Source organism: Trematomus bernacchii, unplaced genomic scaffold (assembly GCF_902827165.1).
Source record: "Trematomus bernacchii unplaced genomic scaffold, fTreBer1.1, whole genome shotgun sequence".
NCBI lineage: Eukaryota > Metazoa > Chordata > Actinopteri > Perciformes > Nototheniidae > Trematomus > Trematomus bernacchii.
The window spans coordinates 6,074,075-6,092,359 of NW_022987821.1; the positions used below are offsets into that span (position 1 = coordinate 6,074,075).

The 18,285-nt window shown below is 41.2% G+C and overlaps 1 protein-coding gene across 3 annotated transcripts in view; it reads left to right on the forward strand.

Moving 5' to 3' along the window:
- The window catches only part of LOC117499086 (fibroblast growth factor 14-like), a 36,261-nt gene extending 17,976 nt beyond the window's left edge, over positions 1-18,285 (forward strand). For 2 of the 3 annotated variants that reach the window (XM_034151378.1, XM_034151380.1), the window contains exons 2-5: positions 4,277-4,387; positions 7,886-7,989; positions 17,160-17,358; positions 17,602-18,285. In XM_034151378.1, the coding sequence (XP_034007269.1) occupies positions 4,277-4,387; positions 7,886-7,989; positions 17,160-17,358; positions 17,602-17,744 (557 nt within the window). In that variant the 3' untranslated portion in view covers positions 17,745-18,285. The remainder of the gene's footprint in view (positions 1-4,276; positions 4,388-7,885; positions 7,990-17,159; positions 17,359-17,601) is intronic. The other variant, XM_034151379.1, reaches the window with a different exon arrangement.

The window sequence follows — 18,285 nt, forward strand, 5'->3', positions numbered from 1 at the left end:
CTTTGGGTCAATTGTTAAGTCTATAAAATCCCTATTTCCGACATCCTGAGGCGATGCATTGAATTGATTGTTAGTTCAAGTTTAAAAGGAGAACACACAACTACCATTACGTTTCAGTTCTAGGAAGGTTGTGTTGGTGAGAGGGGTGAAGTATCTCTGTTTCGTATCTTTATGTGACGCTGACAAGGAGCAGGAGATGAAGTGGTGTTTGGGTGCTATGGCTGAAGAGGGACCACAAAGACCTTGATTTGTTGACGTTGTGTCTCATGAACTCTACGCAGTGACCGAGAGGGTGAGATTATAGATATGCCAAAAATAAAGATTCACTGCTGAGATGAGGAGTGCAGTTATACAGGAGGGCGTAAAAGTCCATTTGCTAATCGTGCTTTTTAGGTGTGACTTAATAACACACAAAGCTCAATTTTCATTTCATTTAATTTCAAACCTTTATTTAACCAGATTGGTCCCATTGAGATCATAGATCTCTTTTTCAAGGGAGACCTGCAGCAAATAGGTTCCACATGAAACATAAAACAATAAAAGACATCATACATTATATTTACAGGTTACATTTGCATAGTTATCGACATTTAGAAGTATCCATAGTATCAACGAGCATTTCATTTAGCCTAGCTTTAAAAACATGCAGAGGAATGAGATTGCTCAGTTTCAATTCTGATCAGATTGTTCCAAGCAAGTGGAGCTGCGCACATAAAAGCTGTCTTACCTAAGACAGTCCTTGCTCTTGGCACATCTAACAATACATCATGCGATCTCAGACAATAGCTGCTTGCAACTCTCTGTGTGATCAGAGAGCATATATAACACGGGAGTTTACCCAACAAAGCTTTATAAATAAACGTGTACCAATGACTGAGCCTCCGTACAGTAAGTGATGGCAAACCTGCCTTGGCATACAGGGTACAGTGATGTGTAAGTGCTTTACAATTATACATACAATACATTCTGCACGTCTGTTTGCCTGTATGTTATTCCTGTGATTGACAGGCTCTCCCTTTCGATCAATGCATAATGAAGAGCAGGTATTGATACTAACAATCGATAGTTGACACCAGTGTCCGTCAGTATCGTATTTTTGTCAAGGCTGGAGAAGCCTCCACGATGACATGTGTTGCAGAATTGAAAAGAGAAAAAGGAATTGAGAGAAATTGAGGTTTAGGACTTTTAATATTCATAGGGCTAGACTTTAAACAAACTGCATCACTGCTGACAGATCAGAGCTGAAGTACATTTAATGCAGCTGAACCGTGTCTGTACTTTAACAAGGAATCCAGCCTTTTCAGCACCAAGTGTTTCTCTAATCACTCTGATGGAAATGAGGATGAAACGCTTGCATTCACTCAATTCTCCTCTTGGGTGTTCAGGGAGATGGTGTGTGTGAAAGAGAAAGTAAAAGGGTCTTAAATGCATCGCTTGTAGGAGACACCCTTTGTTGATGTTTTATTCTGTGTTAAACACTGTATTTAGACGCAGACTGGAGCGAATTAACAGACAATATGACATGTCAAATCAGCGTGGCCGCCTGACAGGATGACTGATTGAATCAGATCACATTATGATGAAAATACAGCTGTGTGTGTGTGTGTGTCTGTGTGTGTGTGTGTGTGTCTGTGTGTGTGGATGGGGGAATACCCTCCACTGGAACAGTCTGGAATCAAGAGGCTGTTGCTGTGGCAACGCGAGAATGGGAATTTCCCTAGTAACAGACAGTATGCACGGAGATACTGGGAAGAGTGGGAAAAATCACCTTGACGAATGTGGGACTGTCACTGTGGCAACGGCCGCACTCCTTCAGGTGGAAATGCGAGCAAGTGGATAACGTGGATGTTAGATGGATGAATGGATTCATGAATAGATGATGAGCAGAGTGGATTCAGCAGGACGGTCCCCTGTGGAGAAATATAGATTTTTCATTTGTTGCAGCGGGGAGTTATGCAAACTCCAACAATGACACTATTTGAGCCCGCAATTGTGCTCATAATAGGGAAAATCTATAGCATGATACATGATACAACACAAGATTACATTCTTAATTTTGTCTCAATAAATGACAGTATGACCAGTTCAAGAAACTGAAACTCTTTGGGATTCAGACCAACTATTTATACAAGGTGTACACACATTGGTAGCAAAATACATCTCATTTATTTTCTAGTCCATAAGTCTTGAAAACCAAAACTGCTTCCCTCCATATCTTACTTTGAGAAATATAAATGTTTCTCTACAAGCCTTTTTTGAAAAAGAAATTCCGTAGACATGAAAATTCACATGTGGTGAGTCATCAACCAGGACTAAGAGCTGCTACCACACCTTAAAGAGTTGAATATCCGAGACATGAGGGACAGGAGTTCCCTGCCAAATTAAAAGATAATCACCGCCATGAAAAATTGGCTTTTGGTTGCTTAAATAATGAAATAAATCATGCTTCCTTCACACATCAGGTGAGTCATACGGTGCCAGGAAAGGTATCTGAAAAGCACCTGTAATATATCCATATCACACAGGGTTATAAGCCGACCGAAAAACAGATTTATAAATCCTCCAGGTCTAATACAGTAACATTTTTATATTGCTTTTTGATAAGTTAACACGCCATAGATGAAATATAAATGACAGGGCACGTTCTAGAGAATGATAACGCGGTAAATTACTTTTCCAGCAGCTTCCTCTGATAATGCGTCACACAAACAAGCACAGAGAGATTGGAATGTGACTGATTTCAGTCTGTCTGCAGCGTGTGGCAGGTCAACTTTGAAATCATAAAACGGCAAGAAATATCACAGCTGTCAGTCGGAATAACATTTACATGATGCAAAGAACTGTGCTGTAGTGTATTTACAGGAAGAAGGGGGAGGGAAATTGCAATGCTCTGGGCAAGAACAATGTTGGTTCAGTAAATTAATTGTTTTTTCAATTAGCCTGGGATCATCAGTTTATATAGGGGTGCCATAAGTGAATGTCAGCCAAACTACAGATTCATTTATATGAACGAAGTAGAAATTGAACCAAGGGGAAGTAGATTTGGGATGTTTTTGTTGTTATGGTACCCTTTCAATAGGTGTCATTCTAATCTAACTGAGATGTATTACTGGCTGCAACATGCTACAGAAAGTCGTGGGCTGGGGGCTTTTTTCAGTTCGAGTGCTTGTTGCAAGCTTCACGCCTCTTCCCTCCGTCTCTCCTGCTGCACAAGATGGATCCTTCACGAAGAAGAAGGAAAACACCCCTGCCTCTTTCTCCCTCTCCCTCTTCTCATAAAGTGGGTCAGTCTCTGCTTCTTCTTTCTGTCTCTGTGCGTTAGGATATACCTTCACTCGTTCACTCTCTCACACATGTTCAAAGGGGATTCCCAATCTGCTAAACCTGCAGCCACCAAGACAAATCCTCTGATGTTTCACAGAGGGAGAATGGGTGTGGTCCAATGTAAAGAGCCATATTTAACCAGTGTGCTAACGTGGAAAAGTGTGCAGTCATTTTGTATTTGATGAACCGTGAGAGGCAGAAGTGATTGCTGTTTAATCAAAGCAATGTGGATTAGCCAAGAGCACTGCACCCACTGACTAATAATTACAATATGAAACAAAAGTGAGTTTTGTGTGTTTGCAAAATAAAATCTGTATCGTTTGAAAGAAACAATCGATATAGGGTTAAGGTTATAGATGAAGGGATACAGGTAGGGAGAAACCAGCATGATTTAATAAAGGGAATCATACCCATGAGGCAAATTATCTTTCCGTAGATAAAGAGTAAACAGAACATGTTTGATGCAAAACAATTACATCAAAGGTTCAAAAATAATTTATCAGCGTCATTCAAGTGGAACAATGACCACCAAGGAAGGATTAGTCTAAGAATCCTGTAATGGATTGGATGTGCCTGACTGGTCTCTGCGCAGGAAATCCCCCAGGATGCATCAGGTCGCATGTGGTGACATTGTTTGGAAATGTCGTGTATCTCAAATGTGTCCTACAGGATGAATATGATCACTCTGTTGAAGCTGACAAAGCAGGCAAGTCTTATTTTCCTGATTCTAAGATATTTTCCACTTCTTCTCCCTGTGTGTGTGTGTGTGTGTGTGTGTGTGTGTGTGTGTGTGTGTGTGTGTGTGTGTGTGTGTGTGTGTGTGTGTGTGTGTGTGTGTGTGTGTGTGTGTGTGTGTGTGTGTGTGTGTGTGTGTGTGTGTGTGTGTGTGTGTGTGTGTGTGTGTGTGTGTGTGTGTGTGTGTGTGTGTGTGTGTGTGTGTGTGTGTGTGTAGAACCACAGCTGAAGGGCATAGTGACCAGGTTGTTCTGCAGGCAGGGCTTCTATCTACAGATGGGCCAGGATGGAAGTATGGATGGGACCAAAGACGACAGCACCAACACCTGTAAGTGGACACACACACGGGAATTGTATACACATGACTGCAAAGATATGAATAGTTGGTGAAAGTGCATTTTGTTGAGGCAAACTGCACTACATATTCAGTTTGATTTGCCTGGGCGATCATTTATCCACACAGAATATCTGCTGTAACTAACTGTGTGCGCAACCACTTCTAACATTTGTGACTTCTCTTGACAATGCACTAATGTAAGGCGGTGCAACAAATCCCTTAATATTTAATACTGAAGTGAAAGAGCTTCAAAACTCAAATGTCATCAAGGCAAAAGAAAAAAGCCGTGACAGAGAGGCTCTTTCAAGGGCAAACAGTTATTTAGAGATGACCGTCTCGTCATTTGATTTAATGAACGTCTGAGAGCGCTTCTTCTATCTTCTCACTGTGCTACAGAGAGCCCAGCAGGAAAGATCCAATTAACCCTAATTATTGTAGCGTTAATGAAAAGCTTAAAGTAGGGTCAACACATTGTCCCGCTGCAGCATCTGACATTCAAGCATATTGAGCTAAATGAGCCACAGTTGTTGGTATCGATTGAAACTCACAGTATATGCAGTCATAAAGAGACAGCGATGGAGCTTTGTATCCATTTGGGACTCTTCTTGTTGCGCACACAGTGTGTTTTCACCAACTGTTGGCAACAAGCAACAAGTGGCTGCTCAGAAGTTGTTGTTTTTCAGTCTGTTTGACCTCTGCACCCGGCACTGCCCTCGGGGAGTGGTTACAGATGGATGGCTTATTGATGACTGGAGCCGTTGCTATATTCTGATGTGCTAGGCTGAGGGAAAATCAAAACGCTGATCAGTAATCACTCCACATTGGCTGAGCTGTTGTCTCAATGTCCCACTTGTTTACTATGATTTGATTATTTTTTGGCAACTGTCTCCACATCAAATTTTGGCGATGGGCTTTTCCTTTAGATTTCTGCCACAGCATGGCGTGTCGATCAAATATAATTTTACTGCCGCTCACACTTGTTGCCAAGCGTCATTTTCCATTAGTTTTCCTGCCTGAGCCGTGTTCAGTGACATTTCCTGCTGCATTTAAAAGCAGGGTGGTTGCCATCTCTAATCAGATGGGTGCATATTTTTATGTTAATGATGCCTGATATTTATCCAGGATGATTACTCGCAGGTGTACATTTCAATTCCTTCCGCTCGTTGCTTGTTAGAGACCATTTTTGTATGTAACCTTGATTAATGACGGCTGTGATATCCCAGGTGTAATCAGCCCTTGATTGGAAGAAAAACAAGCGCGTCCATTTCACGGCCTTCATTTCAGGTCATTGTCATGTTAGGATTTACATAATATCAATTACACAGATAAATTAAGAATATGTACACAGGAAGGCCTGTCTTGTGCATCTTAAAGGTGTTTTAGATGCTCAAAGAAATAACCAGGAGTCTTTGTTTAACTTATTAAAATGAACATCTTTACTTGAATTCAGTCAGACAGCAACAAATTAGACAAAGAAATATGTTTAACTGTACAAGTATGCATTAAATAAGCATGTTTAAATGCCTTTTTAAATGCCATTCAGGAATATTTTACTCCTTATAAGTAAACAAAATCATGTACATTTGCAAAATAAACACCCAAACTTGTCAATCTTTTGTCAAGTATAAATCAGAGTGTTTTAGAAAAGACACATTTTATAAATATTTTGAGCAGCACTAACAAAACCCCACTCATCTCCATTGTATAGGGGTGACGCAGGAACGAGACAGATATTACAAAAGCCGGGCAAATGAAAGCGTTGAATCCCCTCATCCGTCAGCACTTACTGAAAATGCAACAGTTCAGCTTTTACCAGGCATCACACTCACAACATGAAACAATTAACTTTAGCCACAGGCTGCAACCGCCGAGTGAAAAAAAATAGCACCATCAATAATTAATGAAAACACCCCTTAAATGCTTTGGAAACCAGCGTCGGTTTTAAATGCTGTGGTATGTGGCACTGGCTCAGGACAGAGAAACATGTTTTTAATGGATTCAGATTCCACTTCAACCCGTCCTCAGTTTACTCCACATGTTTATCAGAGATGTATCGTGTCCTTGTTGGATGCTGCCGTATTTAATAAAGAGGAAACTGGTAAATGTAGACTTGGAAAACATTTGGGACGTTGGGAAATGTGTTCATTTTCTTGAAACATTATGTCTGAGTTTTCCTCCAAATTGTGTACCCACATCCTAAATGGTGGCAGAATACAACTTGAATTGATTTTGACTTTGTTTCTGTCAAAACAATTCGACTATTTGTGCTGCCAGCGGGATAACCAATAAGTCTGAAATGAAATGAAAGAGCCACGCGGGTCAAAAAGTCTTTGACCTCAGAAGAAATATTTAAGAATATATTCAAAAACCTTGAAATGTCAAAATTATTTGCCCAATTTTCACATGGGAAAATACCTGGAGACAGGCTTGTATCACAATGGAAATATAAGAGTAGCAACTCCCCAACATCTTGCAAGCTGAACGGGTTTATTAATGATATTTGCTTATTTGTTAATTTAATGTTAATCTATTAAGGTAGATGTCTTTTAAGCAATCCGATTCCAAATGTATTTAAAAACAACTACTTCAGAAAAGTCAGCTTTGGTAATCCATTAAGCTCACTGAAGAGCTGACAATCATGGCTTCAAAATACTTAAAAAAAGAAAAACTATTTAATATCTCATGAGTACAACAAATTAAAAAGAGAGTAATGGGTTGCAGGAAGTGAGCAGAAACACCCGTGACACGATCATTGTCCTTTCAAATATCTGCCCGAGGCTATGAGGGTGTGTTCGGCCGTCTGTTCCTTTACCGTCTTCTTCAAATAACACCGACCCCCTGACGCTGAGAGCACTGTGCCTTCGAGAAAAAGGACTCAAGGAAAGGCTGATATTAAAATGTTATGAAGAAATGACGGCAAATATATATAATACACAACGGAGCTGATGCAGGAAAATGTGTTCTGTTCTTTCCCGTTAATAACTGATGTTACAGTTTCAGGATGCTCCTCAGTTACCAACAGGGATTTGTTTTCCAATACTTGGCCTCTATGACGAATAATACATGTTTGAATAAAGCTCGAGTTTTTGGCAAAGAAAGGGTTCATCATACATTTAATATATGTTGGGTTTTAATTGAAGGGGAAAAGATTGGTTGCAAATTAGTTTTTTTTTACATAGAAAACCTGAATGGTTAACTATACAGCTTTGAGACAGAGTATCACGGCACAGGATGTTTTTCAGGAGAATTCATATTTAAAGAAGAGGTCTGAATTTTCAATCAATGTTCTGCAGGCCTCTGAGTTTAAAACCCCCGCAGTGAGCCCCTCGAGGCCGAGATGCTTCTTCACCTCGCTCTGAACTAACTAACTGAGCAGCAGACCGGCTGACATCTGAGTCCTCAGAGCACCGGGGGAAGAAGAGGAAGAGGAGGAGGAGGAAGAAGAGAAACACGCTCCTGTAAACTCAGTTTCTCTGTTTCTGTCCTCAGCTCTGTTTAACTTAATTCCTGTGGGTCTGAGAGTCGTGGCCATCCAATCAGTGAAGACCGGCCTCTACATCGCCATGAACGGAGAGGGTCACCTCTACTCATCGGTGAGCACACACACACACAGACACACACACACACACACACACACACACACACACACACACACACACACACACACACACACACACACACACACACACACACACACACATTTTGTTCCAGTGTTTTCACCTGTATCTGTTCAGTTCTTATTGGTCCTTTTTTTGGGTGAGGTTTAAAGCTTCTTTCTGGAAAATGATGGGGCTTAATTACAAATGGTGTGTTGCTCATCCAGGTCCTGAGTGTTTGGTTTTAATCTGCCGTAATTCTTTCCAGGAGACAAATGGATGTACCAGACAAATCTCTTGGTCATTTATAAGACCTTCCTTTATCCACTGGATAAGGACAAAATAATGGCTAACATTGATTAATGAAGGCACGTCTTTTAAACCATGATAACCATTGCTAAAAGTAGTCTTATAAGAAGACATAGTCTGAAGGATTTAAATTGTTTTACTAATCTATTGGAAAACAGTGTTCCCATAGCCCAAGGTGACCCCTACAAATAGCTTGTTTTCTCCAATATACAGTCCAAAGAATATCATAGAGGACTAAGAAAACCAATTAATATTTCATTTTAAGATGCAGAAACCAGTTAATTAAAAAAAAGCAACTATCAAAAGAAAGGTCTTGTACAAAGTAACATTTGCATTGGAGCTATTTGCAAGATATAAACAGGATTTGAGCGGAGATGAATGCTTGAACAGCTTGGTTAACACCACATACTCTCATTATGCTGCTCAGAAGAACAATTGGGTGATTTTAGTTGAACTGCCATCACATCGTCGGGGTTTGCCTGCAGAGCCTCTTGCACGCTGAAGTTAAAACGGATCAAATACAGACAAATCTCCTCACTCTAAATTATACAATATGTAGCTCAGATTTAGGTTTAAATTTAAAGGGGAATTGAAGCATGCCTGATACAATAAAAGCTTTTTTCATGTCGGAGGACTTTGAAGGTTTGCGTGAAAGAAGATCGGAGACAGGTGCATTAGTAAGAGAGAGAGAATAAAGAGCAGATACACTGCTGTTAATGGATGCTATAATGAGACACATTTTTCACTGTATGGACATTAAGTAAGTCTGTTTTAGAGAACAGTTTTAGATGCTAAATTAACCCCTAAAAAACAACACAGAATAAGGGACGTGTGACACAAATTGGAGATGGATTAGAGTTGGGGTGAAATGAGGCAATGCGAGGTAGAGGAGGCGCGGCCGCCAGAAGAATATGAATAATTTCCATGCTGACTCTTCAGAGAGAGTTCACACTCTTCTCCCTGACATCATCCCTCTTTCCTTCCCTTCACTTCTTGTTTTGGGGGAGGAGATGACAGGAGCCAGAGAGAGGGGGAAAGGAGGTGAAGCAAGGAAGGGAGAGGTGATGAAGAGAGAAAGGATGGGGTAAGGACGGAAGGAGGAGGCGGCGAGGAGATAAAAGGAGGGAAATGAAAGGGAGAGGTGACAAGGAGAAAAGTGAGGCCAGGATAAATCATGAAAGAAAGAAGGAGAGAGTTGGGTTTGAGGCAAAAGAAAGGAAGCGAAGAAGAAATAGCACACAGACAATGAGAGGAAGAAGAGGACAAAAGGTTGCACACAGAGGAGGAAAAAGATGGAGAGGCAGGACAAACATGTAAGACTATAGGACGGAGGAAAAAGGTTATCGACAGAGGAGGAAGAGGATGTAGACAGAGGGGCGAAACAACGAAATAGGACGGAGGAAAGAGGTTTCAGGCTGAGGAGAAAAAAGATGGGAGAGTAAGAAGGCAAACTGTTGTAGACAAAGGGATGAGGAAGGAGAATTTTGGAGAAGAAAGATCTGTGCTGCTCTGCTGGGCTTTCTCAGCCTGTCTCTGAAAGTCACAGATGCATGAGGGCTTCCTGTAAATAATTGAAGAGGGGGAGTCCCCCCCCTACACACACACAAACTAGAAATCCCCTTCTAAAGCTGTGTAGAGGGAAAGTGAGAATGTGTGATCATGTTCCAGCTCTGTGACTGATGTACAGGCGGCTAGAAAATATACAAATTACACGGAGAAGGTGCAATTTATCCTGATGTCAACTCTGATTGGCTTTTGCAAAAGGTCCCGGCAGGTGTGTTGCGTTGTTTTACTGTGTGGTTAGTTTGCTACAGTTAGTTTGATCCAGGTCTTATCCACAGGGTTTCCTTTATTTATGTGTGTAATTGTCCTCACTGAGCTTCTTGTTTTTCATCTGGATTATCTTTCATCCTGCCCGGTTACTTATTGAACAGGTGTCAGGAAGTCGATACAAATCACATTCTAGTTCCCGTACCTTCAACTTAACGACGTGCCCTTGTCAGAAGTCTTTCCCAGTTTCGCCTCGGAAGAATTCTTTATTAATAAAGCAATTGATATTCCACGAGCAAACACACATCATTGAGTGAGAAGACTTAAAGCGCACAAGTGGGACTGCATTGCAATCATTATAATCAGAACATGATGTACTGAATACAGTGTGCATGAAAAGGTCTTTAATACTCTTGTATTTAATTACAAGAGTATTTCTGGCGGCTTCTATTTCTGTGTCAGAAATTGAATATATGGATTTTTCTGAATATTTTGTTAGTACACAACAACATACATTTTTTTATATTTTCATAATATCTATCAAGAACATTTTTTAATATTATTGTGACACCAATTTCTATCTATATCTCTTTAATCTCCTTGTGCCGTGCATACTTGCTTGTTCTTAAATATATGCCTCGCTGCTCTCAATGAGATTCTTTATCCTCTTATTGCAAATTGTTAATGATATGCTGCAAACTTAGTTATACATGATGGGACTGTCTCATTAATCCCACATCCCAAGCATCTGTCAGTGTGTGTTTGTGTTTGTACGGGCGCATGTGTGTGTGGGTTTAGGATGTGTGTGTGCATGCGACTAACAGATGGCACTGTGTGCAATGAGCTGCTATGTGATAATTATGGAGCATGCTGGGGAAAGTGTGGAAAAAAGTGCTGATGAGTTTTGGACTGTGTGTGTGTGTGTGTGTGTGTGTCAGGATGTCTGCTGGGAGGTGAAAGAGGAAATCGACTTTGACACGTTTCCTGCAACATGACACTATAACTGCTACTTGTATTATCATCTTTTTCTACTACTTCTATTTGAATAGTGTGAGAAAATGTTTACGGTGAATATCCCACAACTAGCAAGAAACTATAACTATTCTATCAGGACATTATATCAACATAAATGATAGGTATACACTCTCCGCTTTTAGTCCAGATGTGTCACAGAAACAACTAGAAGTCTGACAGTAAATAGCCTGCGGTCAACAAAACCTCCTAGTCCCTCTGAAAGGACTCGTAAGGTTATGTGTGTTTCCCGTTAAGCCCATTTAAATCCCCACAAAAATAACAAATCTATGAATATAACCTCTGATAATGAACTCCCTGTGTGGAAAGCAAGCTGAGACCTTGCCCTTGTCTAGGTCACAGTGTGCTGAAAAGAGGTTAGGAGACGTATAACTTGTATTAAACAATCTGGCAGCATATTAAATCGTAATCATCTGTGCTTTCTTACCAGAATAGTTGAATATCACACACATTTTGTTTATCTGACAGAATGATTATAGTGTTAGTTAAATGGCAAATAAACACCTTTTAAATATCTTGTATTATCTGACCTCACAGTATAAATGTTTTTTGGTTGAGAAATGGCTAAAACTAATGATTAAAATAGCTGCTGCTGTCAAAAAACTAATCATAACCACTGATTTCAGCTCATTTTATCCATAACAACATTAAAAACACAGGCAGAGACCTTGCTTTCGTATATCCTGAATTCGTCCTTCCTTTTCAGTTTCACCTCCTTTACTCATATTTCTCTTCTCTCCTCCTGAGCCGCAGAATGTTTTCTTAGAGCACGATGTTTTCCACAAACACGAGTGTGTGCGCCGTACGTTGTGTGTGTGTGTGTCAGTGTGTGTGTGTGTGTGTGTGTGTGTGTGTGTGTGTGTGTGTGTGTGTGTGTGTGTGTGTGTGTAGGCGTATACTTCCATTCAGTCAGTACTGCACTCAGACAGAGTGAGCCCTGTGATGTCTACATCCACAGAGATGTGAAGGTAGACGAGTGGCGGAGAGAATAAATGTGAGTCATGACACACACACTCACACTCACACTCACACTCACACACACATACAAACACACACACACATTTTCTGGTGACTAGAGGATGAATTAGTTGCTGGTGTGCTGTGGAGACTCTTCAAAGGTGTCACTCTGTGCATCATGGCATTGATCCTGGTCAAAACTACAATGACATGATGACGTTTGACAGCCATTACTGGTGTGTGTGTGTTTGTGTGTGTGTGTCCATCTAATGACTCACACATTTGTTTAACGGGGCTTCATTATGCTTTTCGGGGTTATCCCTTTCCTGTAGTGTGTTCTATAGGTTTGTGTGCATGTAAATGGTCTACAAAGGCTAAAATTCCAAAGGGAGTTTCTCTCCCACAGACCCAATATGAAATCAACCCTTAGAGAAACTTCACATACCCTTAATGCATAAATGAATTTTGAAAAGACTTTCAACACTGGCCCCAGCATGATGTGCATTCTATTAACAAGCTGCTGCAACAATATGATAATAATGTCCTCAGAACAAAAAGAAACTAATCTAAAAATAATTTGCTTATATGCTTCAAAGACTAATTTAGGGAAATAATTGAAAGTCCTATTTTCAAACGTCCAAAACAGGTAGCAAAGAAAATACCTTATCCGACCTAATTAGACTAGAGCATAATTTGGACCTCTCCATAATTGTAAAATGCTTCATCGTAGTATTGTAAACCCCTGTGTGTTCGGTGCTGACAAGCCTTCAAACTGATAGAGATATAACTCTTAATAAGGACTCTATAAGCGGTCCGACAATAACTCTGGATTTGACTTAAAGTTAATTTCCCAACTTCATACAATGTTTTCAATGAAAGCTATTAAAGTGTTCGTGCTTAGTTGCCTTACATTAGAGAAAGATCCACTTCATGCATTCCTCATATTCCACTGTACATTTATTCTGGGTGTCTTTCGCAGAGCAGATCCCCAAATTGGACACTCACTATCTATCAACTACACACACAATGCATTTTACAACGTAAAAGCTAACTTTTATTTGACCAAATCGCTGGTTCTGGTTCCCTAACCAGTCCTCAAGGTGCGACGAGTTGTTACTCCAGCTCTCAAACACCTGATCCAATTATCAGGTGTTGGGGTCCTGAGTGTCCGAGGCGCTCCTAACACCCCGAGAGCGTCGCTGTGATTGGAGTCAGATGGAAGCTTTGATTCGCTTTGTCTGGGCTGGAGGACATCCTTTCAAGTCTTCACTTTTAGTTTTCATATGCCGACCCTTTTCTTTCCTCTCCTCCCCTTCCTCCTTCTCCGTGGGCTTCCTTTTTCTTTAGAATGATTTGTTTACCCACAAGTCCCCTGGGTAATTAGTGCTGTGATAATAACTGGTGTTGGAAACAAACACACCCACTCGCTGAGCAGGGCGCACACACACACACACACACACACACACACACACACACACACACACACACACACACACACACACACACACACACACACACACACACACACACACACACACACACACACACACACACATGGACGTTGGGGTGCAAAACAACTTCCTTAAGCTTAGTCGCATTAAGCAGTGGTAAAAGTAGCAACTGGACAATGCATATTTATGAAGAATGAATCAGCAGAATCATGATGTGTGTTTGTTTTATCAACTCAGTCCAAGTCAATGATATTTAGTTTTAAAGGAAAATATATGGCATTTCAAAAACAGCTATACGAGAAAAACATGGCACCTACTGTATGGCCAAACTACTCTTTGTAGTGTTGCCAGCGCTTAAGAAAATACTCTTAGGGGCGGTTGGCTTTCAGTCAATTTCTCCGCTTCACAGCCCCTGAAAGAAGTGACAGTGTTTTAGAGGTTTTCAACGAGGGAGTAGACAAGCAAAAAAAGATGGGACATTTGGTTCTGTCCTGACAAAAGCAACAACAGTGTGTTCAGCCGTTTACCTCACACGGCCCTGCAGGCTGACAGGAAAAAGAAAATGATTATGGCTCTACAAAATCCTTTGTGGGCTGGATGATGGGTCAACAAGGTTTTTCAACCAACTGTCAACATTGTTTTACGTTTTAACAATAAAAGCAACTTCTCCTTTAAGTCAAATAAGTTGTTTTTATGCTTAAATTAATCTTAGTGGCATCACAACACAGTGTTGATAAAGGTCGTGTCAAAATCATACTTTTGCATTATAGTGTTCGCTAGTCCTATCATAGGGATTGATCTCTCTTTGATAGCGGAACAACAACACTCTGTAATTACATACTGCTATAAGTAATTGTGTTTACATCCCTTCATTAATTAAGAACAATAAGAGGGATGTTTGGCTTGTCTCCCTTGTGAATAGTAGACTTTAATGGTGTTTACATTTCTGATTCACTTCAATGCAGAAAGTAAATAGCTTTTTTTGTTTGACTTCCACCTGTTGATTTTATTATCTCAGTTTTGTAGGAGCTTGTTGGAGAAAAAACAAACATATCCCTATTGTGATTAAATAAAATGCTCTGATAAATAACAGCATTCAAAAAGAAAAGCAGTTATTCCCAAGAGTGTATTGTTGTATGAATGTGCTTATACTGGGACACTGGGCAGCTGGAGTTGCCAGGTTTTGTCCTTATATGCTGTGCCAAGAGTGGAGATGGCTTTTCTCTCTCTGGCTTCTTATTTTTCGGGGTCTTTATTGGAAACTAGACAAACAATTTGATGTGTTTGTGAGCAGGATGTTTAACATGTTAATTGGCTCTTCTCTATCTGATTATTGCCGTCTGAGAAACAGCTGCTATTCACTTTACAATGCTTGCATGTAATTAGAAAAATAGATAATATGCATGTTTTCAGTGTGTTCACTTCCACTAAATCTCTGCACAGCACAGAGAAGTGACAGAGGCAGAGACAAGAAGAGTGATGAGAGAAATGCTAAGATAAGAGAAGGGAGAGAGAGAATCTCCCGCTGTTTTTCCAATCAGGAGGCGTCGTCCTCCTCACTGGGTGATTTATTCTCTCTTCTCTCCTTCATGTCCCAATTTCCAACCCCACCGCCCCAACCTCCATTTCTTTCGTTCACTCTCCCTCTCCGTCTTCTTTCTGCGGGCAGCCGGTGAACACAGTTATTTAGAATTGACGACAGAAACACATTCAGGCGAGCAGTGTTGTTAAAATGACTCACCTGACCTGTGAGGTTTTTCATCTGCAGTCCTTCTCACTGTTCACTTTTTCTCTCCGGATTGAGCCGGGTATAAATGCTTCTTCAGAATAGAGCCTCGACATCAAACATATTTTATTTTAAAAGCAGCGTTAAATGATGCATGACCTCACCGGCCGGCATTATGAAGCGTCTGGCCTCCTTAACAAATGAATAATGAATGCTGGGTGCAGGTCAAGTCAAAGTATATATTATTAAGCAAATTTTTTCCAGGAGTGAAAAATAAAAAGCCCCTCAGAAACCAATCGCGCTGAAAATACAAATCAAAACCATTTGATTTGTGTGACTGACACTGCCAATACAAGAGAATGTATTCATTATAACCTTCTCTTGTTTTGTTACCAACCAATCATTCATCCTCCCTCCATTCATCCCCCTAGAGCCACAAGTGTGTGTGTGTGTGGGTGTGTGGGGGGCTGGCACACACACTTGTGACACACAGACACACACACGCACACACACACACCTTTATTAGTGTCCTCCTATGTTAGCATGAGTGGTTGTGGCTTAGAGTGAGATTTAGTTATACGTTAAATCACCAAGTGTTTGTGTATTTCTCTCCCCCCACCCTACACATCCCCCCACCGACCCACTGACCCCTCCCTCTCGGCGCTGGTTGGTTGCCACGGCTACAGTGTCGCCTCTCTTCCTCATGTTGCTATGAGACTCGGACCGACAGACCTGAGCTGAATGACAATGCGTCTGTGGCGCTGGCAAGAGGCCCAAAACCAGCCAATAAGAGCCGGTCTAGACAAACACTTCCCAATCTGGGGTCTGGGGACCTCCGGGTGATTGTTTGGGTTGGCAGGAGCGTCCTCAGCCACACCAGGGAAAGTTTATTAACGCTATTTATATCCTCAGTAAATTGTCCTCGATGAGAAAATGTGCCAGTCATTGCGTACTTAATAGTTATGAGAGCTCCTTTATGAAATGCAATAAGAAATCTTTTTAATTAGTAATTGTGATGCAGCAAAAGTAAAAGCTACAATCAATCAGTATCTTTTATAAAAAAATTGATCAATGATGATGTTTCACGTGCAGACAGACAAAGTTTCAAAGACTAATGAAGCAACTAAAGAGGAATTGAGAGAAACCAAACGAGCTGAAAGACAAATATCAGCCCTGAATTTGACCATTTTTCATGGTGACAGAAACGTCCAAATTAATGCTAATTCTGCTCCGATTTGTTGCTTACATGTTTGCCATAATGATTTAACAAGGAAATGATAATTCAGCCATGTTTCGCTCCCCCCAAGTAGCCCAAATGTCAGCTTTAAATGATTGTGAATTGAATGATTGCTGGTGTTGAAAACAAGTGATCAATAACATATTTAAAAACTGTTTTAGTTAGGTATTGCAAAGTGGAAATTCTTGTCAAAATGTTGTCATTAAACTAGGCTTCAACAAATCAATTATCGCTTAAAAATTGCCGTTTTGAAACCTGACAGATTGCCTCACTTCTGACCTCCCGTGTTACATCAGCCTGCCTTTTTCTTCCTTGCTGCGGCTCAGTAGTGCAGAAGGGCGCTGGGGAGCTGCGATTTCTCTCCCAGTAAGAATAACACCTTGATTAAGTGCTGAAATATGTTCCTCTGAAGGCGCCGGTGACCGTGGAAAAGGGTTTTGACATATAACAGCAGAGCCGTGTGGGTGGGAGTGTGCGGTCTTTGGGCTTCTGCAGAATCAATCTGCTTTCCTTTATCCATTTAGTTTGGTATTCACATGCATACAGAGAGAGTCTGTTCGGGGTTAGAGCAACACATCATTCAGCCAGCTGGTCGACATGCATTTTATGTCAGATGTATTGTCTGATATGCAAGTTATTCAGTATTTTATCTTAATACTTGTCTTTCCTCTGTGTCTTATCGCAGGAACTGTTTACAGCGGAGTGTAAGTTTAAGGAGTCGGTGTTTGAGAACTACTACGTGATCTACAGCTCGATGCTCTACAGACAGAAGGAGTCGGGCCGGGCCTGGTTCCTGGGCCTCAATAAAGAGGGGCAGGCCATGAAGGGCAACAGGGTGAAGAAGACCAAACCAGCTGCACACTTTCTGCCTAAACCTATAGAAGGTAACACACACTCTCACACACATGGGGGATCATTCCTTTACATTTTTGTGGTTTTACAATACATGTCTGTTTTCTGAAATGTCTCTTAGTTGTATTGGATTTTAAAGTATAGACACTTCTTCTCCTGATATTCTTGGTTTCTTGTCTTCCGTCATACTTCCCTTATCATACATCCCTTTCTCCTCCACATTCTTTTACCTCTCTTCTTCTCTCCTTCACTCTTTTCTCCCGCGACCCCTCCAGTTGCGATGTATCGAGAGCCTTCGTTGCACGACGTAGGGGAGGCGGTGCCTAAAGTCGCCGGGGGCCCGTCTTCCAAAACTACAACCAGCGCACCTGTGGTCATGAACGGCGGCAAACCAGTCAACAAACCAGACAAGACATAACCCCACCTCCCCCTTTTATCCCCCCCCTGGCCAACCAGAGGCCAGGACAAGCCAGACTCGCCCCACTGCTGCGCTCTCACTAAAAACTGCAACGAAATGTAACCAAACAAACCATCAACTTCTGACTGGTCAGCAGTGGGGCCGCTCGTCGCGTCACGTCTCGATGTAGGACGGATCCGCTACAACTCGCTTCGACTGGTGGTGGGGGAAAAGGGAGGAGGAAGACCATAAAATCTGGCCAATGCCCGCCAGATATTTGGGAACTGGTTCAGTGGCATGCCCTCATACGTGAGACAAAATGACTTCTTAAAGATATAAACAAAAAACGGGAAAAAAATGTCTTCTTCACCGGTATTTTTCTGTGACAATCTGTAAGAATGAGGCCCCTTTCTTTCCTCTCCTGATACTGTTTCTGTTGCCAGGTATGCTTGCTTGCCGGTGGCCACGCACACACACATTTGCACACGACTCCCACCCGAAATCGACCACTTGGATTCGATATTTGCGTGAATAAAAAAACAGATTAAAAAACAAACATCAG